This window comes from Mycteria americana, chromosome 2 (assembly GCF_035582795.1).
Source record: "Mycteria americana isolate JAX WOST 10 ecotype Jacksonville Zoo and Gardens chromosome 2, USCA_MyAme_1.0, whole genome shotgun sequence".
NCBI lineage: Eukaryota > Metazoa > Chordata > Aves > Ciconiiformes > Ciconiidae > Mycteria > Mycteria americana.
This window is the reverse complement of record NC_134366.1, coordinates 11,144,238-11,168,978: the sequence shown is the minus strand read 5'-3', so window position 1 is coordinate 11,168,978 and position 24,741 is coordinate 11,144,238. Positions and strand designations below refer to the sequence as shown.

Genomic DNA, 24,741 nt, shown 5'->3' with positions numbered 1-24,741 from the left:
TCCATGTCATCACATCAAGCCAGGAGCCAGGTGGAGCAGGTACTGCCAATAGGCACCACAGGACCCACGGTCTGACTGTGGTTGTTGGCACTCAGATCACCACGCACACACGCACATGGAATAGAGACCTTCTGTCGTGGTTTAACCCCAGTCGGCAGCTAAGGACCACGCAGCCGCTCGCTCACCCTCCCCCCTCCTGGTGGGATGAGGGAGAGGATCTGCAGAGCAAAAGTAAGAAAACTCATGGGCTGAGATAAGAACAGTTTAATAATTAAAATAAAATAATAATAACAATTTGTAATGAAAAGGAAAATAACAAGAGAGAGAGAGGAACAAAACCCAGGGAAAAACAAAAAGACAAGTGATGCAATTGCTCACTACCCGCCGACTGACGCCCAGCCAGTCCCCGAGCAGCGATCGCTGCCCCCCGGCCAACTCCCCCCAGTTTCTATACTGAGCATGATGCCATATGGTATGGAATAGCCCTTGGGCCAGCTGGGGTCAGCTGTCCCGGCTGTGCCCCCTCCCAGCTTCTTGTGCACCTGGCAGAGCATGGGAAGCTGAAAAGTCCTTGACTAGTGTAAGCACTGCTTAGCAACAACTAAACCATCAGTGTGTTATCAACACATTATTGTCATACTAAATCCAAAGCACAGCACTATACCAGCTACTGGGAAGAAAATCAACTCTATCCCAGCCGAAACCAGGACAGCTTCTCACCCAGAAAAAGTTAGAAATTGAGTTTATTGAGAAGACAGGACAGACTATGGTGATCAGACACAAGGCACGGTCAGAGAAGTATGCTGGCCAGCCTGCTTACACGCTACTGGTCCCTTTTACTCCTTTTCCTGCTGTTTACCACAGCTGTTTCCCAATCCACCTTGATCCCTCCCTGTCTGGTCCTGTCTCTAAACAACCCATAATATGCCTTGCACAACAAGATCCTATTCTTGGCATCCCATGCCTCTGTAGGCAGTAACCCCTTCAATCTGCAGGGTATCCAGAGAGCTTCTGCCATTGACCCATCTGATGGGTGGCACTCCTGGACATCATGGCTGATGGCTCGCTGTGATGGCCTGGGGAGCAGCCGGGGCAGGGCCTCCTTGGCATTCATCCGTTTACTGGAATTCATCCATCTGTCATTTTTCTCTGCTCCTTTATGTGTGGAGACAAGCCAGGTTATCATGTAACCCGATGTGTAAAACTAACGTTTCAGTTTGTGGCGAGCTAATGATGAATGCTGAGGAAAGACAATCCAGCACTCCTTTTACACCAAAGGAAATACTTTAGAAACTTTGTGTTAACCCATAGGATGGAGATTTATCAGAAACAGAGAGAACAACTAGCCGTTAGTTATGAAGACTAAAGCTAGCAAGTTCCTCAGTAGTACAAGAGATGGCAACTCATGATAAAAATTATTTATGCAGGAGAGTCTGTTGGAGAAGGCTGAAGGGTAGGCATGCGGCTAAGAGCATCCCAAAGGAGACCAAGAGCGTCTGGGAACATTTGGGACTTAAAAGGGAGTTTCTTAAATAGTAACTTATACATGAAATAAACCAATGTATTTATCCTCTCTCTTTTTTCTTTTGTTTTGGAGGGTTGTTTTGTTTAAGAGTGGTAGAATATGCTACTTATAATCAAATTTCTGTCATCTGAAATTACAGCAATGCAGATTATTGAATGGTATACAGTCAGACCCCAGACAATCCTGTTACACTGCAGCTTCGCAACCAGAATTAGGAAGCAAAGTCATCCCTAGTTTTGATCAAAGGAGACTCTGAGGACCCCTTTTGTTTGATCAAGCTTTTGACACTGCAAACTACAGGGTGTTAATTAACAATCTTTGCCATCTTTACTTCTCTGATGTAGTTCTTAAATGGTTTCAAAGCCGTTGTAATTCTCAGAAAGAAAATAGGAGATAGTTACAGAAAATTATTAGTGAAATAGTAGGTCAGATGAGATGACTGTAATGGTGCCTGTTGCCTTAAGCCTGTGAATCTGTCAAAAGACCGTGGCCTGATGCTATCCCATCACTGCAGGAGGTACTGGTTTGGTCTCTTTACCAGTTTCTGGATTCTGAATTAGTCTTCCAAGTTCTTGTTTTTTATGCATGGTATAATATCATTATCTGTAGTAAGTGAAAAGGTCATTATCAGCTGGTAGAAAAGGCTTTTGCTCCACTGTTGCTCAGAAAATTGAATTCTTTCACTGGCTTTATCTATTATTTTTGGACAAACCTAACACTGAATTTGGTGCAGAGTGTGTAACGTCGTGACTACAGCACACAGAGCCTTGTAAAGAGGATTTTCCCCCTTTCAGCTAGTTTGAAGCTAGCTGGAAGCCTGCTAAGATATCCTCCTGACAGTGCAGCAATGTATGGGAACAGCAGCTCATAGGCTGAAAGAATTAAGGCTTTGTTAGCATAGGTCTGGCTACTTTAGGCGTGATGCTCTGAGGACACAGTTGTACTGCTTACTCAGCTCCATCCCAGGGACTTTTGCACTGTAATGCACTCCACGACACCCATTTGGCCCTCAGGTTTCATTGTTGACTGGATTTCTCTCAAGGTAAAGGTAAATTGAGGTGTACAAATTCACAGCCCGCACTCCGATCTAGCAATCAGGCAGTGCCACTTGTGCTCCTGCTTAGTTAGGGGTTCACGTGAGTACATGGTATTTCCCATGTAGTGAGTTTACACGAGGCAAGTGTGTGTCGTTCGCAAAGTATCTAGAGTGCTTCTGGTAGAAAAAGCTAAACTTCTTTCACTCCACACAGTGAGTTAAAGTATGAGGTCATTTCATTTTTCGTAGCCTTTGGAAACTTTTCTGTTATCCCACCATTGGCGAGGGAGGGCCTGGTTCCAGTGTTTGGTGTGTTTTTCTTTTCTAATTTTAGAGAGCATACCACCATTGTCTCAGATGGGCACAGGAAATTAAGTATTGTAGGTGGAATCATGGTCCAACCAAATTTAGGCGGTAGCAAACATTAGTTAATATCTGAAAATGCATCAAACAGAAAAAGCTAAATGAAATTGAGGGAGGAAGATTTCTTCTTTATGCATTCCTAAGGGATTTTTTGTTAGCTCTGTATGTCTTCAAGATTTAGCAAATGTATCCTCAAGAAAGGAAGTATTTTGTCATGAATTTAATTCCATTCTTTCTGCACTGGGGCGAAATATTCAAATCAATCTATCTCTTAGTGGATAAACTGAACAGCATTTATCTGTGCCTTGGGTTGTATGTATCTAATCCTGCCCCGTTTTTAATTTTTTTTTGTTTGAAGAAAATGTGTAGTCTATAGACTTTTGTACAGCACATCTGCAGGGTGTAATTTAATGTGCCCTTCTGTGAACTTTCACGCAGAAAATGTCAGTTACTTACATACCTAAACCATACAAGACATTGCCCTAACAATTCCATCTTCAGAAAGGTTAGTGTGTGGGGTTTTTTGATAATGTGTGAATTATTGAGATAGCTTATTTGAAAGGTGGTGAGGAAGAGGAAAATCTTGTGCAGATGGAGAAAAGATTTTTTTAAACTGAGTTTTTTAGCAATTCAGAGTACTTTTTAAAGATGCTGTATCAGTGACATGAGAGAATTCAACAGTATCTTATCTATTAAAAAAATATGATTCCTGATAGCAATAGGGATTTGTATTCTAACCCTATTCAGTATAAACCAGTTATATAGTAACTAGAGTATTCCTTCTTAGTCCCGTACATAGCATTTAATGTTTGTCCTTTCTTTTTGCAATTACTGGCAGTACTTTATATAAATGCAGTTTAATCAGTGTAGAAATTAAATTTCTTTTTAAATTTTTCCTGCTCCCTGTTTTCCTCTGCTTCTCCATAATGTTAGCAGCTTCTCCAAAGGCACCAACAAAGGAATTTACAGATTCTTCTTTTCACTGACCATTGATTATGCCATTTGACTTTGAAGTAAGTCAAACTAGCAATGTCCATGTTCAGGAGGTTAGATTTCAAAAAGACTTCAAATAAGATTATCACAGTACTCTGCAACTGTTATTAATAACTTAAGATGTAAATTGTCACTGGATTCTAAACTACATATAACAGATATTTTTCTCCTATCTTTTTCTGTAAAAAATATGTTTTTTTCCCATGCCACTTAGTACAAACCCATAGTCTAGGGTTGTATTTATCTGTGCTGCAATTTTACTTGGATTTAATCTTGCATATTTCACCTGGCACATATATTTTTGGTGCTGTGTTTTGTTTGAGATGAGGTGGGAGGGCTGAGGAAGGGGATTTTTTCTCATCCAAGTTGAGGATTGCTATGCCATACAGCTGTGAGATCCCTTTAGTTAAATCAGACTAAGCTACATCTGATGAGGTGGTATCTGAGTGCACTGTGAAGACAGCTGAGCTCTTGGTGCTCTACTTTAATTAGAACTTTTAATATTTCATCCCTTACTACCCGAAGTGTGACCTGTCAAGCTGCTGAGATGCTGCCCCTTCTTGATAGAGGTGCAGGCAGCTCTGAGCCCAGGACTGGCACGCACTTATATCCCATTTGTTTACAATCACTTGGAGTTTTTGTTGTGTTTTATTTCTTGACGTGCTGCTTGTCTGCAAGAGCAGGAAATCACAGATCTGTTAATGTGAAAGGATATTTGGACTTGTTAAATAGCTCATCAAAAGCCAGCCCACATCTCCTGACCCTGAGCTTTCACAAGTGGTTTGAGAGCGTCTAGCAGTTTTGCTCCCCCTAAGGCTCGATTTATTAGTAAAGCTTTAGAGTCAAAAGAGGCAGTTGGATATAGGACAGAGATCCAAATTAGGGTATAGTTACACAAGCTGGATTGAGCTGATTTAATGTCTTTCCATGGCTGAACGGGGACTGTCCTCTTCCCCCTGTCATGTTTCTCCCTTTCCCTGTTCTTCCTTCCCTTGTCCCCAGAAGGTCCTCCAAAAGGTGGGGAGGTAGGGAGCACAGGGGTGGGAAAGGCAGACAGCAGTTTACGTGAATTCTCTGTAAACTGCTTGGTGTGTTTGGGACTGTTTTGTGTCATCCTCTGCAGTTCCTTCTAGGGAGTGAGTATCATTAAAGAGTTTACCCCATGCAAAGACCCGTTGAAACTGAGAGGTAAATACACACGATTAGTAGTTTTTCACATCTAGGATTTGCTATTAAGTATGTAAACAGTGTTCAACTTTTATTTTGACAACTGGCTCCCCTCTTGGTGTTGATCAGAGCAGTGCATACCCTGCAGCTGGTGCGCTGAACCGGAGCTGCATTGCTGTTGTTTGATAGAGTTCCCAGGGGACATTAAAGTATTTCATACACAAAGCTGCTTGATCTCTAGCTCTGTATTCTTTGACACTGTCTTACTCTAGCCCAATTTCTTGGCATTAACAAAACACTTTTCTATGTTAAAGACCACCTGCAGAAGTCAAATGCCTTGTGTTGGAGGATCACAAACCAAAGAAGCCAAAGTGCCTTTTTTTCTGCAATAAAGTTGCATAAGCCATAAATCTACAAATCATGATATGGAATCATGGAATGAACCTCTTCAATCATTTCTCAGGGGGAGGATAACACTCTTGGAAAGCAAGGGTTATGAATATATATTATAAAATCAACTGACTGTTATCAGAAGAAATAAAATTGTTCAGATGGAGAGCAAAATTATTGTAAAGTCAACTGACTGTTATCAGAAGAAATAAAATTGTTCAGATGGAGAGCAAAATTATTGTCCATAAATAAAGAACTAGATGAAATCTAAAAGTTTTTATTCACCTCTAGAATAGCTTATCAGCCTTACTTATTTTGTCTTTACAAAGTCCATTAGGAAATATGTATATAATGATTTTTCTGGCTGAATTATACTAATTGCTCTCCTCTGGGGTGTATAGTCTCTGCACTCTGGATATATTTTGCAGCTCTTTCTGTCCTAAACCGTTCTGCTCTCAGTGCACAGGGACAGTAGTGATCCACTACAATTCATAGCAGTGAGAGCTGAAATATTCCCTGTCCTAAGCTTCCCACGTTGTAATGTAGTTTGTATGACAGTTTAACCAAGAAACCACAGCTGAGAAGCAGGACCCGTTCTTCAACATACATACAGCACGTGCTGCAACTTCAGCAAAGTGTCCTGAAGGAATTATAAACAAAGCATCTAATTGGAGTAATTCTGAATAGAAGTAAATCTCTCAGTTCAAATTTGTATTTAGCAGGGAGTGAAGGAAAAGGTCTTTTTCAAATGATTTGGGAGGGTGGAAGCAGTTTGTTAAAAACAAAAAATCCTGCCTTCAGGTTGTGATCATAACAAAAAATGTCTCAAGGATTAAATTATAGTAAATGTAATACTTATTAATGAGTTCATTTTTTTATGTGCTGGAAAAAGGTTTAAAGTACTTAAGGGGAATTTAGAATTTTTCCTCAAAACTAAATTTCATCATCAAAAGAAAAAAAGGTCAATGAAAACAGGTGTTATCTTGCAATGCTAGATTCCCAATTGATGCATTCTTGAAAATCCGAAACTAAAAATAGAAAACCTAGTGCCAGCCAAATTTTCCACTTTTTTCCCGAGCAGTTTTTCAATGAAAACACGGTTTTAGCACTATTTAAACATTTTATACATTCTTGTTTAATTTGCTGAGTTGTTTTACTTAAAAATAATCAAGGAATTCAAAACCAATTTATTGGCTGTTTGTGCATTTCTTTATACTGTCAAAGGATGTATTTATTAGAGATTTAATTTAGTGAAAAAAATAAAAGATTAATGAAATCTTTGATTAGTTAAATTAAAAAAAGTGTTTTATATATACAAAAGAATTGTTTGTTTTCTCAGTGTTCTTTAAAAACTGTCATTTTTGTTTTGACTTGCCAGTTTTTGGTAAGTAACCTGAAAAAACCAAAGTTATTCTTAGAAGTCTAGTAAAAAACAGAGGGAAAGCGGCTTTACTTAATTTTCTTCGTCCAACTGAATACAAATAGTGCATACATAGTTAACATCAAGTTTGGATTTTATCATTCTCTCTCTAATTTCTTTCTCTTTCCTTTTAATAAACTGATAAACTGTTTCACAAAATTTGTACTAAAGTGATAGTGCTTCTTTAAAGCAAATTTACCAGTTTGAGTTTTGCAGTCTACCTATGCATTACGGATTCTAATTATTGTTTTCCTGATTGGTAAACACTAGGGGTTATGCCTGTGATTCCTGCATAACAAAAATTACAAAGCAATAATGACCCAGTCCTTTCTTCCACCTTCTACTCTCTCTAGAGCTACATCTATAATGATCCTATCAGGTACTACATGATGCAAAAACCCAATGAAAGAGCACCTCCTTCGGCCCATGCATCAACATCCCATCAACAGCACGCTGAAAATCTCCGTGGGAGGACCTTCAGCCAGCCTCAGCCAGACAAGTTCTCGCCAGAGTCACAAATGGGGCTTGACCAGAAGACTCTGCTGGCTGCACTGCATACGTACATCACTCAGAACTTGTCAGCACAAAGCAATGATAAAAACTCTCACAGCAGGACTAAAGGATCTCACACTTATGCTGATAGAGTCTACTCTTCGCAAGTCAGTCCTTTTGATGGAACTTTTGCCAAAGGAAAAGCAGAAGATTTAAAAATGAAGCTGTTCCAGCCAAGACCTGCATCTGGAGTGCTGGGGCCAACCCCTGAAATGCTGAATCATCAATCTGCTTCCCAGGACGATCCAAAGGACCCTCTGAGTGTAGTGGATGGTAAAGTTGATATTTACTTATTTTAACTTATCTGAAGTTTCCCTCATGTTCACTGAGCATTTTTGAGAAACAAGAAAAAAAAAAATCAGACATTCTGCTGTATCCCCTGCTATTGGCATATTTATATCTACCATGATACTTACTATAATAATGTTCACCATTCTAACTACTCTTTCGCTGCAAACATCTACCCACATTCTTCAGCCCACCTTCCATATGCATGCAGAAATATATGGCACTCAGTAAGACGTAGCATTTATGTAACTTGTTATATTTTCAAAGCATTTTACAAACAACATGTAATTATGGGTATATCTTTGCTGTCAAATCTGTTTTTATGCATGCATCCCACACTATATATAGGTAATATAGAAATACCTGGGTTTGTTCCATTTCTCTCTATTTAACTAGAAATTCCAAGGCCATGGGTAAAATTCAAAATTAGACACAGAAATTAACACTGAGATAAATTCTGACACAGAACACAGAGAGGGGAGGAGTCTGTCAATTATGTGGATAGGTGGACACAGAGCAATACAAGAAGGTGGGGTTACACCTGCCTTTGGCTGGACATTCTATAACAAACAACCCATTTGCTGGATTTTCATCTTTTTTTGCTAACGCTGCTTAACTATGACCAGATCCTGATTTCTTTTGTATGTGATAGCTTGACAAATATTTAAATGAAGATGGAGTGTAACATCTCACGGGATACTGTGATACATTTTAAGTGCTGCTTTGTAAGACAAGATGGGTCTTCACGTCATGGCTGGGGATCAGGTAGAGTTTAAAAAATAATTCTCATTCACTTTGTTGTTTCTCTAAACTAACCTGACTATTGATGTTATTCCAGGTTCAGAATGCCTGAAAAATGAAAGAATTGATCCTCAGCCATTGCCAAGCAGTTACGTCTGTTACAATGTAGTCACCACTATCCCGATGGATTTTGGTGAAATGGAAGAGGGTTCATTTGAATCCCTTCTGTAGTTATTATTATCCATAAAGTTTAATGTTCTTTGATTTGTTTTGTTTGTTTTGTTTTATTTTTTTTAAAAACAGAACACACAGAAATGTCAAAGTTGCAGCAGAGGAAAGATAATGCTTGCAATCTAAAGGATGCTCAGAAGTGAAAGAATTCTTGGTATGGTGCCCAGAGATAATAGGTTTCAAGGAACGAACTATAATGTAAAATCAAATCCAGGTGGCACTGTAAGTCTCCTGCACAGGTTAGACAATTTTGTTGCTAGACTCAAAACAAACTAGGCACATGCTGGTTTCATTATCCTCCAGCTGTTCCACTTCACCTTTCCTAGTAGGAGCCAACTGGGAAAAAAACGCTTAACACTTAGAGGGAATAACATGTTTCACAATTCATTGCGTTGTACTACTTTGACTTCACATACATAATGTGCCCTGTAGGAACTTCTTCCATTGCATTAGCTTTTAAATGTTGCAAGACATAAAATTATGAATCGTTTGAGTAGGAAATAATATGGTTTCCTTTGTATTTTTGAGCCACAAAATAGTCTCATAAGGAAGTGGTGAGGACAGACCCCAGTGTATTCATTGTTTAAAGTGCTCTCCATTGGAGTGATGATGGTTTGGATTCAGATTTGCCAGGCTGACCGCACCATCTCTTTCTTCTTTAACCTTTCTCCAATCTCTCTGGTGCTTCAGGTTTTTTGTACGCTTGCGGGTTGTTTCTCTCTTGCACTCTCTAAACCACAAAACTGTTCAAAACCTGGAAAGCGTGGGGTGCAGTCACGAGCTCAGTTCTCTGCTGCATCTGATACAGGATTATCCAAAGGAACTTGACTGGGATAACAATCCAGAAGGTACTGAGCAGATCAGCACTGAGAATTGCTGCAAAACAGTGGCAGGTAAATTAGCTAACAAGGCACCCTGAAGGAGAAATACAAGAGAAGGAAATGTGGAGCTATTTTCCTATCAGATTTGGAAACTATTACCTCTAGGAGTAGCATGATGTGTGTGGGTACTGCCTTTGTAGTCACTGTGCAATAGCGGAATTGTTAATCTGTCTTCTTCACCAGCCATATTTAGAATTTGGCTCAGTTTTAAGTGATTTGTTCTAGTCTACTCATTTTTGGTGTATTAAATATTACAGAATACATCTCTCCGGTGCTTTGGAAAGGTCACAAAATTAGTAATTCAGATATCTTTTTTCAAAAAATAATGAATTTCCATGTTTATAGAGCAAAGATATTTTTGAACATCCTCTGTCTTGCAAAGCTGTGGTCACCAATCTGTATGGCGCTGAGCTGCTGAGGATAGCTAATATGTGGTCAGTAGGGTGATGGGGTAGAAGAAGACAGACCAGCCTGTAGGACTGCTAGCAAAGTTACTGCTGCCATACCAAGGCAAGCTGGCTTTGGCAGTTGTGTCAACAGAGTATGGAGCACAATTTATATACTGTACAATAAAAAGCTGTTTTCCCTTGCTAAGCTGCTATTGTTACCTACTAGGGGAATTCTATTGGTGAAGCTGATATTAAAAATTATATCATCTAAGATATATGTGCCTTTACTGTGATCATGGTTCCAAGGCAGCTATGAAAGGCAACTTGCCTTCTTCGGTTCGGAAGCTGGAGCTAAGGAAGAAATCTGGTTTGCATTACAAGCCCTGTGAAACATGGCTGAGCACTGCCGATTCTGTCTAGAAGGGGTCAGTGGGAGAGTATAAAGGCTGTGCGCAGATACAAGTTCGAGTACATGTGCTGCTTAAGTGATGTGCCATTGCAGTATCCATCTGCTCTTTGGTCTTTCTCCAACAATATTTTCTGATTTTAATAAGTTCATAATAATTGCTTTAAATTACCCAAAGGTGTTTGTAAATAGAGACACTGATAGTTATTTGTGTATCAGCCTTATCCAACAGTATGCAAATGATATACAAACATGGACAAGTGCCATAATAAGAGGTGGAAACATCTGTATTTAGCATGGACATGTATTAACATCATATCCATAACCTCATGAAGCCAGCAAGATTCTTTATGTAGACCTCCATTTCACCAGGCTGTTACAGACATTTCAATGGCTGTTCCTGCTGCTATACTGAACACATGATGCCCCTCATACTTGCTAGCTGGGGTTATCGCCTTTGGTCCTTGACATTTTAAATCACACTTGTAGTTGTTCAGTAAAGGTAGCATATAATGGCTAAGTTTTACTGACGTTGACACAAGTCTGTATTTAGGAGTTCATTTGATGAACTGTGTCAAGGTGGCATTGACCAGGGCAGGAATAGCAGCATCAGAGGAGCAGGAGGCTCCTCTATAACGGGTTTATTTAATGAGCCAGGAGGACCTGCAGTGAGCCCGTTATCTAGAGTAGGGCCTGTGACCACTCATTTTCTCATGTGGTTCCCCACCCCGTTCCCCGATTTCCATTTTGTTTGAGATTGAGACTGCTTTGTTATTGACTATGAACCTGTGGGAGTGGACGGGAGAGAGAAGGCTTGGCTAAGATAATAGATACAAAGAAAAGTCAGTTTGGAGAAAAATTAAATGGAATGGAAATGACAAGTCTATATTGACTGCATGTTGTTGAGTAGCTCAGTAGTTGGTCTTGCCAGCTGGCTGTGAAAAAACTGAAATAAACAAAAATCTAGTAGCGCCACATTAATATAGCTCTTTTAATTATATGCGTCCTGAAATATAATTCTCTTTTAAGATTTGTCTTCAAATACTCATGTAATAGCCAGTGTCTAACTTAAATAAAAATTAACAGGCAAATGCAGATGCAAATTATTTTCTGAGGCTCAAAACTTGCCTTCAGCTTGGAAACCTCAGGTTGCTGATTTTTCAAATCAGAATTTTGAGCTACTTTTGACTTGAATCTGCTGCTGAATTCCTGTAATTTGAACTAACGTTTTTATCATAAATGAATGAACATTGTTTGTACAACTTTTACTCAGTGATGCAATCGCTTTTATGCTGTTCCATTTGCTGGAATTTGCTTGAAACACGTCCCTAATGCATTTTGCTAAAAACTTCATAGTATTACTAACCACTCTTTTGAAGTATTTTAAGAGTCTTGGTCCCGTATTCAGAAAAGAGATGAACTTTCAGGACTCTAAGTAACATTAGCACTGAGTAAACTTGAGAATCTGAGAGTGTAAATTTTGAAAAAACAGTGCTACTAGGCATGTGTTTTTGAATTTTTTTCATAAATCCCAATTCTTGGTAAGATGTTTCCTAACAGCTTGAAAATCATAGTAACTGAATGTCATTCTTCTCAACGTGTTATGGCTAGAAAGCAGGGGTTCTATGTCAAGGGAAAAGAAACGTGGTTTCTGTTCTGAAGTTGAACAAATAAAAAATGCTTCAAAAATATTGTAGGAAAGTGAGCGAGTGATCCTAAAGCAGTCAGTATCATTTAATAGTTAGGAAACTCATCTGGATTGTGGGAAACTCATGTTCAGGGCTCTAATCAGCTGGCTGTTTTGGGTATGTTCTCTCTTCTTTTGCGTAAAATTGAATGTAATGAATGATGTTTGTGTGACTTAGAAACCTTTCATTCTTGGCATAGATGTTTTCTAAGACCATTCCATATTTACAAGGGGTTTAGAAATACAGAGGTGAATTCTTCATCTGCACTAAAATTTGTTATGAACATTTGTAAACATTATTCCACGTGATTGCAAGAACCTTCAAAATCTCATTCATAGCTTGTTAGCTGCTGCACATCATGGGTTATTCATATCAATGGATAAATGGCAAAAACTCTTGAAAAAGAGAGTCACTGAAGTCATCATAGTTTTAATTGTTTTGTAGATGCATACATGCCAGGTAATCAAATGGTGTTCCAAGAACACTTTTTCCTATTGTGATGCGCCTTGGAACGTGTCTTTATACACTTAGTTGAAAAGTTTCAGTTTTGATTTGGAACTGACATATATTCTGTCTTTTCTTTGCTGACTTTATTAGCTCTGCTGCAATAATTTAGGTTTTTCTGTCAGGTTATTGTCTGATAGTTCTATAAAACATAAGAACAGAAATGATACCTTCTGCGGTAATCTGGCAGTGCTGGTATTTCCTACAGCTTAATTTCCTGCATTGCTGCTATGTGTAACATCTCCTAATGGCCATCTTCCAGGTAGCTGTTGTGCTTCTTGAAAAAATTTCTTGAACTCAGTTTTATCAAGTCTACTGAAAACTTTTATTGCAGTTTGAATCAATTTGCTCTTGTAGATTACCTTCCTAAACAAAAGCATTTGGTCATTATGTTTTTACTACATTATTAAATTCATAACAGGGGATGGATACAATACATTGAAATGTGGAAAGGAAAGGATTCAACATTTTCTGTGAAGTGTTACTCAGCTTCCATCAAACTTCAGTCCTAATTTTGCTCCCTCCAAATATCTTGGTCCAGAGAGTTTGGCATAGGTCATGAGATTAAGTCTTTGACAATAGTTACTGAACACTTGCTTCCCTGTCCAAAGCACTCTGCTATTTCAGTATGGTACCATAATCTTCGTTGGTGGCCACAGTTTGAAGCAGCATCATAGATTTAACCTATCTTTTTTATTGACAGTTGCACTTAGGTGTGTTTATGCTTTTGTAAGTAAATTTCAAAAGTTCACAGATACAACCTCAGCTGAATTTTATAATGAAATCAGTAGAATTTTTTAATATCATCATGGTGGATTATTGGAAAGATGCGTCCTTTTAACCTGGAAAAGAAAGTACATCAAAGAACCATCTTCCCCATGTGTCAAAAGCCTCTTTGACTCACATTAAACCTACTGTTTAAACTGCTTAAGTTATCTTGGTTTATACTCACGAATTAGTTTAGCAAAAACAGCATTAGTTTAGTTGGTGAATTATGAGGCAGGTTGGAAGAAATTAATCTCTGCCCTGAGACAGCATTGAGAAGCTGATGGTCAGCTGCAGGCTCTAACCTCTTCAGCTAACACTGTGGGGTCCCAAAAATGACAGACGTGTCCAAGGTCTCGGCCTCTTTTCGCAATGACAAATAATCCTTCATTCTTGTCTCCCTGCAAAATCACAGATGTTCTGCTGCCTCTTCCCTGGGGCAGAACAGTCTCTAACGACTTTTTCTTCTTTCCTAGTTTCTTACTACTTCGTCCTCCTTTGCTGTGAGAAGCAAAACCTTCTCTTTAGCCCTTTTGCTAGTAGTGTTTTCCCCTTTGCACACCTACTTTTTAATTCACCTTTATGTAAGCCTGAAAGCTGACAGCATGGTCCCAAAGTCTCGTTTACAGATGACGATGAACGTGTCCAACCACAGGGCTTAACAGGGAGGATGTTACTATAAGAAAAAAGGTTGGATGTTGCCTTCAAACTGCTTATATATAGAGTCATACATTCAACAGAGATTTAGAAGCAGTCCATATCTTCCTCTTCTTACACAATACTACCTATGTGAAAGAGTTTTCTTGCTTGCATGCGTATACATACGTATGCTAAATTCCTGATCAGCATGAATAAGCAGAACAGAGGCATGACTGAAAATGGTTTTGGTATGCTAGAGTAAGCCCTACATTTAGTGTCCCTACTCCAAGGGACATCAGGCTGAGTTTTGCAGAGTTATACAGAGTGGTACTGAAGGATATATGCAGTCAGAAAAGTACCTTCCCTGAAGAGCTGTTATGCTACATCTTCTAACTCACCTTTATATCCATTGTCCTTGCATTTCCTCATCTTCAAAACTTTTTTCAGGGTTGTTTTGCTCTTTTTTTTTATTTTTCCCCTCCTAAATATAAGTCCATGTGCTTTTCCTGGCCTGGAATGTCATCTTAACATTTCTTTCCTCAATATACCTGATATAACATTCATAGCTGACAAACCAAAACAGTAAAGTTCACTTTTGACAAAATATATATTTTCCAAGAGAAATTAATGCAATTTAGAAGGTTTGTCCATTACTTATCTATGTATGTAATGGACATATATCCATATCCACTTCTAATTGAAGAGGAGTTTTTTGATTGAAAGACAAAATGACTCTTTTTTTCCAGAACTCTGTATAGCTATTTACCTTGCAAAAAGCAAATCACCGAAGAAACCTGATCTTTAATAAACAGTAGTGTTGTTTGTGCTATCTTAGTGCAGCTAAAAAAAGTTAAGCTACCTTAACACTTGTCTTCAGTATTTTGAGTTGGTTTAGACTAGGTAACAATGCTCTTCTTGTAAAGAAAGTGACAATTTTATACCCCTCTCTCTGGGACAACTTGCCGGGTTATGGTGGCATACATCCCCCAGTGCCTGGCACAGATTCACCTTGTCATAAACTCTGACATCCATTTATAATACTGTGTTTTCTCTAAAGATGGCAGCATGAATATCTATGCAGTCTTTTGGAAAACAGATGCTCTCCATGAAGGAAAAGCTATCTTTTAGGAAACATGAAAGATACTTACTGATACAAGCTAAATCTGTATGCAGCTAAATCTTGTGCTTATGTTGTTTTGTGATCCAGAGACACTTATTAAAGATGTATTGAAGGACCTAGAGAAACACCAGGTGAATGTGGAGAATCTCAGCTCAACAGAACTGGATGAGATCGCTGATACTATCGCCAATGCAATTCAAACAGTTGGCATTCAGGAAGAAATGGAGGAGGGTGCTGGAAAAACTAGAGAAGACAAAACAGAAGCAGAAATAAAAAAAGGAGGTGCTCAAGGAAGGGCAGAGATTCAGACTGGATTAATGGAAAGCAGTGTTAACATACCAGGTATTAGTTCTAAGAGTTAAGTACAGCAAAATATAGCTACCCTAATTTTCCTTTATTGTTTCACAATAGTGCTAGACTTTTTTTAACCAGTTTTAAGTGCATGGGAGGGAAATTTTCTTTATTTTTCCCTGAAGGTTGCACAATTTTAGCTTTGTTGTTTTCTTTTTACAGCAGATACTTTATTTATCGAAAATGCATCTTTTTGTGAACACTTGGTCTTCAAGCTTCACAAACAAGATAAACCTACACACCCAATTATATTGAAATACAAATTGCTTTATGCTGTGTGGTCTAATTTCCCTTTCTTGAAAATAAGATGTTTAAGCAAAATGATAATGAAAAATGATTATATTCCAGAATGTATTTCGAAATATGTGGGGAAGAAAATTGTGTTTTACAGATAATTGTTCTTTAATGTACCACAATTACTTGCAGAAGAAAGTCTTAGACAGGTACAGGTAGAAAACTACTCATTCTCTTTCCTGCTTAGGGAAATAAAAGAGTTATTATTGTTATGTGCTTCTGTCTGGACACATATTTTCCTGGTGATGCAGGTTCAGGAGCTACAGTAATTGCCATTAATGACTTGATACCACAGTGGGACATAAGTTACCACTTACCCATTCTCTATTTTAGGAATGTTATGATGTCTAGGACACCAAAACCATATGCTATAAGTGATAAACAGGGATTTTAACTTACTGTCTTTTTTCATGGTGATATATTGAAATCCTTAATAGTTAGGGATATACTGGTTATTTTAATTGCCAATTCTTTTTGTAGATTAAAATGAGCAGACTTGGGGGTTTGTCCTGGATCATGCTGGGAGAGATGAATAAGACTCAGTTCATAAACCAAAAAGCCAGCATTATTTGACTGAGGTTAATGATGTGACTGCATATCATCACTGTAGTTAAACTGTAACATGTTTTTTGGTAGATGATATCTTTTGAAATAAGTTGTCTTCTTGCACCAAAATATGTATAAGGGATGCATAAGTTTCCTTTTTCTTTAATGTAAATTTCCATTCAGCTAGCTAGAGCCATTTTATTGGGTTTTTTCTTAGATATTGATAAACTGATATGAAGATTGGACACTTAATTAGCAAAATAACACTACTACATTGGCTCTTGAAGTACTCTGTCTATTGATCTTACATTAATTTGCTATTGAAGTGGGGTTAGAATAACAATACTCAATTATACAGTGCTCTTTACTCTGCCTTTTCAGCTTTGATGTCTTAATGTTTAAATTACATTAAAAGACCACCACTACAAAGTAACCTATAAGCAGTGTTTGTTTCATATATGATGTTTTCCCTTCATAACTCTGTATTCGTGCTTTTCATATCCTACAGACAATGGAGTGCATGAAGCAAGTGCGAGAACTGATAAAGAGGTAGAGTACCAGTAATTTTAACAAAACAAATATTCCATCTCTGAATATCAGGTTTATATGCAGTGAAGGTCACAAACACACTTCTGAAACATAAGACTTGTTTTGTGTCTTGCGTGGATATAGTTCAGTATCACGACAGGCATACTGTTGATGCATTGAAATATTCAATTAACATTTATTTAAACCTTAGCCAAAATGAGTTTTGCAGTTCAAAAAACCAAAACCAAGTCTTGTTTTGCCTTTATTTCATTTGTAAATAGACTATTTCAATGAAATAGTAATTTCATTCAGAACAGATCCCAAAGTTCAGACAAATTCAGGCTTTTCCTCAGGTTAGTAAATTTTGAGTATTGAGGTGTTCTTGAAAACACCCTTGTTTCACGTGTCCTTTGGGTCTTAGTTATGGGGAATGTAAGCAACCGTGCTCAGAATCTCTCTGGTTTTCAGAAGCAGATGAGTAAACATATTCCCTCTGAGGGCATGTGTTTGTGGGAGGGTTCAAAATTCCCTCTACTTTCATGGGATGTGTCATTCTTCAGTTTTTCACTTTACCATTAATTCTTCCAAATTGCTGGATATCAGAAGTATTTCAAAAGCTCTAGGCATTATATCTCGTACCCTAGGTGGTAACATATAATTTGGGATTTTAATCCAGATTACTTTTACAATATTCCTCATGACCTTTGAATCATATCCTATAGATTTATGTCCAATATTCAGCCATTTTTGAGGTATATTCACCTTTCTTTTTCTGGGTTGCATGGAGCAGAAAAATCTCAAAGAATTATTTTTAAAAACTACCATGAAACTTCTCCTCCTATATCCTCCATCACAAGCTAACACTGCAAGCCTCATAAATGGGCAAACCCTCTTGTGATCACAATAAAATCGCTTTATTCGCTGCTCTTCTACCAGGCAAGGAAAACACACAAGTGGACAATGTGGCAGGAGCTTTAACCACCCACATGAAATTCTTCAAGGAATGAAGCACTGCATTCACAATAGACTTATACAGCATCCCATGTATAGATTTCTCAGTGACAGTTTGAACAGGGGATGTGATAGAAAAGAATATATTGTGACACAGAGCACAAAGTGCCCGCTAGCCATCATTTCTTCCCAAATGCTTGGCTGCAATAAACTTATATAAGGAAACTAGCTAACGAATTGTTCCAGGCATGTGTTTTGACTTTTGCTCATTTGCTTATTGTTTTGATTTATTAGACAGATTTTTTTCTGTGATCATATGTTTAGCTTAGTGGGTGACTCACAAACAGTTTGTCACAATTTCTAGAGATTGATAAATGAAATATAATTCATCAGATAATATCTGTTCCCTTTCCTGTGTTATGCCTTGTGAGACTCAAGAGGTATGCTTCCAGCCCCAACACTTAGGCATATTAATGGATATTTCTATTATTTCTCCTTTTCATGAGCTTATTTGATAACAAAGTTTTATTCTCATTAATACTTAAACTCACAGACACATGAAAATGAACACTATGAAAATATCATCAGCATTTTCTTCTGGATGTTCAAGACAGAGAAAATGCTGTCTAGACTCTGTGATATTTGAAGAAGAAAGTAACTGTTAACTATAGAATTTCTTTGCCCTTATTAAAACTATTGAAAAATACAGTGGCATAATTTAATGCTCTTTTATTATTACTGAGTAAACATTATGTTTTTACATAGTCTGGCACCATGTAGAAATTAAGAAAATGACAATGTGACATTTGTATGAATAGACTCTACCATTTCAATAAGTGCTGGAAAGATTATATCCAGATTTGGATCAGTGTAACATTCCTCTGTTTAGTTTTAAAAATAATTATATTCTTTTAATACAGGAGAACACTGCAAAACTAGTTAACTTCTTGAATGAGAATGTTTTACCTGAAAATATGCCTAAAGACCTTATACCTGAAGAATCTACTAAGACAGAAACCAAGAAATCAGAAGACACTGACTCTTCTTCCTCAGAAGAAATAAATGCTGGTGTGGAAAATGTAAAAAGTGAGACTTTCTCAAGGGAACTGACAGCTGCAAAGAACAGTGAATCTGACTCCAAAAACCCAAGCGAGACCAGCTACTGGATTAAGAATGCTTTAATGCAGGATGGAAACTCCTATGAAGAGCTTCAGAAAAACATGGGACAAGGCTTACAACTTGAAGTGAAGTCTTCCGAGGAGAAAGAATACGGCTACATTGTGACAGTGAAAGAGTAAGTACACCAGCCAATTTGAATGACGTTTTTAACTGGAGAAAAGATAAAGTCATTGCACCTAATGAAATATGAATGTACAAAAGGAAAATGCCACAGGCCTGATTTTTAATACATCTGAAACTGTTTGGAACCTGTTCAGTACTTTGATGAAAATACAAGAAAACAGTTCCATTTTCTTACAGTTGCCTTTCCTCCAGTGCGGAAGATATTTAGTTTGTAGGTCTTTTGCCTAGACCTCTCTCTATCTTCTCATGTTCCGGTGACCTTCCAATATGTCAGTAAGTGTGCTTATGGGTTAGGATGTGGGCTTTAAATATTTGACTTGAAAGTAGCCTAAATATCAATGCCTGAGTCATTCTTTCAAGAAATGACACACAATAATAAAGCACAATATTTTCTCAGTGGTTTCATTTTGATCTGAAAATAACACATATAGGAATCCAAACATCACATATGCAGCTAGTTTAGAAAGAAAGACCTAATGATTTCAGGTCATGTCACTAATGAATTTGACATTTAATACTATACTTTCAAAAGACAGCTTTTTTCCCCTGGTGATACACAGTTTATTATAGGAACATTTGGGAGTTTAGAATCATGTGGGCACTTTTACATCCTTTCCTCCCCTGTGAGAACAATGTTATACTTGGTTAGCGATCCCCACTCATCTTCTGTGAGAAATTAAGAATTTCTAGGATGGGCTTACAAACCTCTGCATAGCATCATAGAGAAACTGAGACTGAAACTTCTGTAGTATGGATTGACTCTTTCGACTGTCTCATACTTATTAATGGGATTGAAGGCAATAGGATTGTGGAGGATTCTTGTTTTTACCACAGTGTTGCTTAGAAATGCATGTGGCTGCATATCATAGGACAGCTTCTTGTTCGCCTTCTCCCAGGAGCTACACCTGAGAAAGATGGGATCACAGAGAAAGGATGCCATTTGGGGGGAAGAGATTTTATATGGTGCATGGAGGGACAGGCAGAAGAGAGGAGACTGAAAGCTGAGGCTCGGCAACCTGCAAACATCAGAGACAGACAGACACAGACAAAGACAGAGACTCCTCAAAAAGTAGGGAACGAACATCCACTCCTCAGAGATAATGGAAGGAATATATTTCATAAGGACTCAGAGGTTACCCTGCAGAAAATAAAAGTTACTTAGTTACTGGAATGAGAGATGCTGAAGGAAAGGGCTCGCCTTGTGAGGACATAGTGGGGATAAGAGTTGTGTTAACAGATGCTTGCATTGCTATCTTGTCTCATTCTGAGTTTATTTTTACCATTTTAACGTTAAATTTTATTGACTTTCTAAAGAAACCCAGTCCTAGAGTTCAGAAAAGACCTTTTGGGAGTTTTGGAGTACTTGCTTTAAGGAAAGTCCCAAATGATTTGAGGTCCTCATACTTCTGTTAACATGTCTGTGTGTCAATAACCACTGCTAATCATTATTTAATGACCAAGTGCTTTGGATTTAATTAACCAGTTTTAAACTGCTTTTGCAATTACACTTCTCAGTTGTTTTCCTGTAACGTTAATTTTCGTTGACTGGTTCCTGTAGCAGGCTCACTATTCGCAAGAACCTGCTCCAGGAGAAAGCTGGTTATTGCAGAGTATTCTTCCTTTTTTTTGCCTAGGTCATGCCTTAGTCTTTCAGGTAGGGTACATTTCTGTTTGCTTTTTGTCAAGGGGGCACTCAGGAGTCTCCTTCTGTGTTTTTGAAACCAGTACCAGAAATTGATGGTACCCCCTAGTTTAACCACACCTCTTGGTTCCTGCCTGTGGATGCTATGTGAAGCAGTAGAAGCCAGTTTTTCCCCAGCTCAGTGCTACTTCCCCCAGGCCTTTTCACTCACATTAGTCTGGAAGGCGGCTTTATGTCCAACAGTATCTTAATGACTCTATCTCCCTTGACCATCCAGACTTATTTGGCCCATAAATTCTCTAAAAGCTAAGAGCTTTCACAGCCCTATGTAATGGGAAACGTTCTGACTTTCAATCTTCACAGTATGTAGATTCTTTGCTATGTCATCTTACCTGGTTTTCCTCCTAGCTAGTCCACTGCCCATGGGTTTTCCCCGAATTGTGTCTATTATTATTCAATGAAACTTGCTGAAGAGGGTTGTTTGTCCAAAGGTGCTTGGTCCTAGAGGGTTCATATACACAAATATAATTTAGCATAGATTTGTTCAGCTTCTTTACCATTTTCAATACCAGAAAGACAAAAAGGACTTTTCTTATATACTAGATTATTACAATTTTAGTAACTTTTGGGCAAGATGCTTTTCAGATAGAGTAAAATGAAAACACCATATTTTGCAAAACAAAATTTATATATTCTGGAATTTTATAAGAATAACAAAACCTGTTCAGGAAATTCCACATGCTAAAAATGGACTTGTCCACTCTGCAGGAACAGTGAAATACTTTCTACAGCAGTTGACGGATCTGTTACATACTACTATTTCCCACAACCATTTCTTTAGTACATAAAGTGGCCTTAGGGAGCAATTGGATCAGTGTAGCCAAGAGTTTCAGTAAGGACTTGTTTTCATGAATGTTGCTGTAATTGTATTTTTTCTTGGGGGAGAGAGGATAGAGAAAGGGGTGTTTGTTAACTATCACTGCACAGAAGAGAAACTTTAATGTCCATTTAAGGAACATTTCTTTAGTAAGCTTCCTGTATCATCACGTTTTTGTACTGAAAATCTTACTGGCTGTTTGCAGTAAATAAATAGTATCAATAAATGGCTTAGGTGCACGCTACACGTTTATATATAACTGTATATGGATGTTATATTCATACAGTGAAGTAAAGGGGCTGGAACTATTCCTAGTCAGATCTTTAATCTATGTCAGTCTAAAATAACTCCTGTGTGAGAGGTGATTGTAGTCTGTAAGTACTCGGGAAATTGATTTCACAACTGATCTTTGATATTTTGTGTTTAGATCTTTATACTTTTTTTAAAGTTCTCTATTTTAAATAGAGAGGAAGCTGGAGCTAAAGGTAGGCATGAAATAATGTCTTTCTAACAGCCTGAGTGTTAGTCAAATTCATATGTGAAGTATCTTTCTTGCAGCAATTAGCACATTTAAGATTATAAACCTAAAATTATGATTTAGATAGGTTTTCTTAATCCACTCGTAACTTCTGCACACAAAGGCCAAAATATAACATGAGAGGTACTAATTTATTTTCCAATACTACTATCTTTGTGTGTTTTTCTTCTTCCTCCATAAAGCAATAGGTCACAGTTTCAAACCATCAATTTTTATTGGCCACGATTTTTTTGAGCAGTGAAGCTTCATTTTTACAGCTGAAACAGTGGTCTTTTGGTGAGAAAGGGAAGTAGTCCAACATATTTGTACACTGGGGATAATAGCTTGAGTTCTTTTCACCTTCTGATCTGAAAAGGGAACTGAAAAGATTATACTCGGTGGTATAGTTGACAGATGTCAGGGGTGATCTATTCACTATTAGATTCTCAGGCTTCCCTGGCTTTGCAAGTGTGACCCAAGGAGATATTAAGACTGCTTCAGTGAGCTCCTAAGATACCAGCTTTTAATTGTGCCACAAAGCAAAGATAAACATTTCCATGTAATACTTGAAGAAAAGATTTGTGATAGTTTAAAGACTTGTCAAAACGGCAGTCTGATTGTCAATGGCAAGAACAATAGGTCACTCCTGCTGTGTTTGTCGAGTGACCTTTCGGATGGTTGGAGCAGTGCGATCCATACCAATCCATAATATCCATCAGCACTAAGCTTCGGAATGAATTGACAGTTTCAGTGTAGAAAATTGTCCAGCAAATCCTCCACTGTGCTGCTTCAGCACTTTATTATGCTGAGAAACCAATCAAATTGGGTGATTTACTTTGTTTACTCTTTTCTCCTTCAGAAAATTGGTATTCTACCACTGTAGGATTTGCGTGAAAGACGTTTGTTTCTTTCTCAGTGTAACTTCTTTGAACTGTTTCTACTAATTTTAGCTCTGAAATTCTAAAGTAATCTTATAAAACAAAGTTATCTACAGGATGTTATTTTCATCTGTATGCTACTTTGGCTATAGTTATAAAATACCTCTCCGTTATCGAGGGGATACATCAATGTGAGCTCTCAAATCAGAGAAGTCTTTGCCTTTGGACTAAAGAACTCTTCCTGTTTTCTGAACTTCTATTTCTTCAAGTATGGAAAACTTTTTTTAGTTGGAAATAATGCCAACACTCCCATTTGTCTGGCAGGATATGCTCTAAGTTGAGGGCCAAGATCCCACAATCAAAACATTTAAACAATGTTTAGCCTCCTGAGTCCCTCATGAGGAAACCCAAAGCCTGACTTTCCAGAATATGTAGTTCTTACCACCTTCAGTAAAACTAAATGCAAGCTGGTGCGTGCTCAGCAGTTTAAATAGTCAAGCTGGTGTGCAATTTCTTAAATATGAGATAGAGTAGTTAAACTTAAATGCACTAGGAAAAATCCTAATCTGAGAGTGGAAAGATCATCTCTTTTCACTGCTTATCATAGTCTTTCAAGCTTCAAAGTCAAGTCATGCTTTTCTGAAGCCATGCTTGGACACCCAATGTAGAGGAACCTGTCCTGTTTTGTGGTTTATCAGAATGCATGTGCTTGAAGTTTTTAATATAAATACAAGATCACAGACAACTCATGGCAGCTCTGTTAGCTTGTGAGCCAAATTCTGGCATTGCTGTATTAGTCAATTCCTGGATATTTTGTGTTTTGTCGTATGTTAGCTCTCAATTCCAGGCTGTCTGTGTAAAATTATATAGGCTGTAAATCTGTTCACAACATGTTAACTTAATTGGATCATACATACATTTCTATGCATTTAATTTGAGGTAGCTGGTATTCTGCTCAGATGCTGTGAAAAAGCTGAAAATGGATCTTGTGTTCATAGTACAAAATTGCTATGGAATATGATTAGTCTGACCCATTTAACATGCTGAAGGGTTAGGTTAATTCCAAATGCTTGATATTATTTCTGCACCTTTACAAAGGTGATAAATGATACTGCTTTGCATATAATGATTACTTTCCGCAGGATGGTGTTCAGGTTAGGACCCTGAAGCTGAGTTGTGCAGAACTCTTGGTTTATTCCCCAAGTTTTCTGTTTTCCTAGGCAAGTCATTAAAGAATTGTATTTTTATGATCTTCATTATTTGTTTCCCCTACCAGGTTAAAATATTTAGCGCATTTTAATTGCATTTAAAAATGAAATTTAAAATAAATAGGAGAAAATGATTCACAATATCTACAGCAATGAAACAGGGCTGATAGCTTTTATTGTTCTTTGTTGTCTTGATGTTTCTTGGAAGCTGAGCTTTTGTATTGCATGAGGCTTTTCAGCTATTTTTTAGAAAATAATAACAAAATGTTCTTGTCCTTTAGTACATATATACAAACAGAAACATTGATTTGACCTTCTCTGCATATCTCAATGTCCTCTTTGAAATTATTATTCTACCTGCAAGTGCACTTTTTCAAGGGAAAAAGATTTGTGCATCACTTAACTTCTACAACTAGCTTTAAAAACTGAAAGGAATTATAAACATACATAAAACAGAAAAGCTCTTGCTACTAAAGTGTATTAAAATCAGCAAGGGACAGCAATGTTCACATTAAAAAAGAAGTTAAATGTAAAATTTGTATCCCCCAT

At 37.7% G+C, this 24,741-nt stretch overlaps 1 protein-coding gene across 1 annotated transcript in view; it reads left to right on the top strand.

Moving 5' to 3' along the window:
- PTPRN2 (protein tyrosine phosphatase receptor type N2) overlaps positions 1-24,741 on the top strand; it is a 679,248-nt gene that overhangs the window by 258,110 nt on the left and 396,397 nt on the right. The window contains 4 exon segments of the mRNA XM_075495417.1: positions 7,248-7,719; positions 15,186-15,440; positions 16,798-16,838; positions 18,689-19,062. Of these exon segments, the coding sequence (XP_075351532.1) occupies positions 7,248-7,719; positions 15,186-15,440; positions 16,798-16,838; positions 18,689-19,062 (1,142 nt within the window).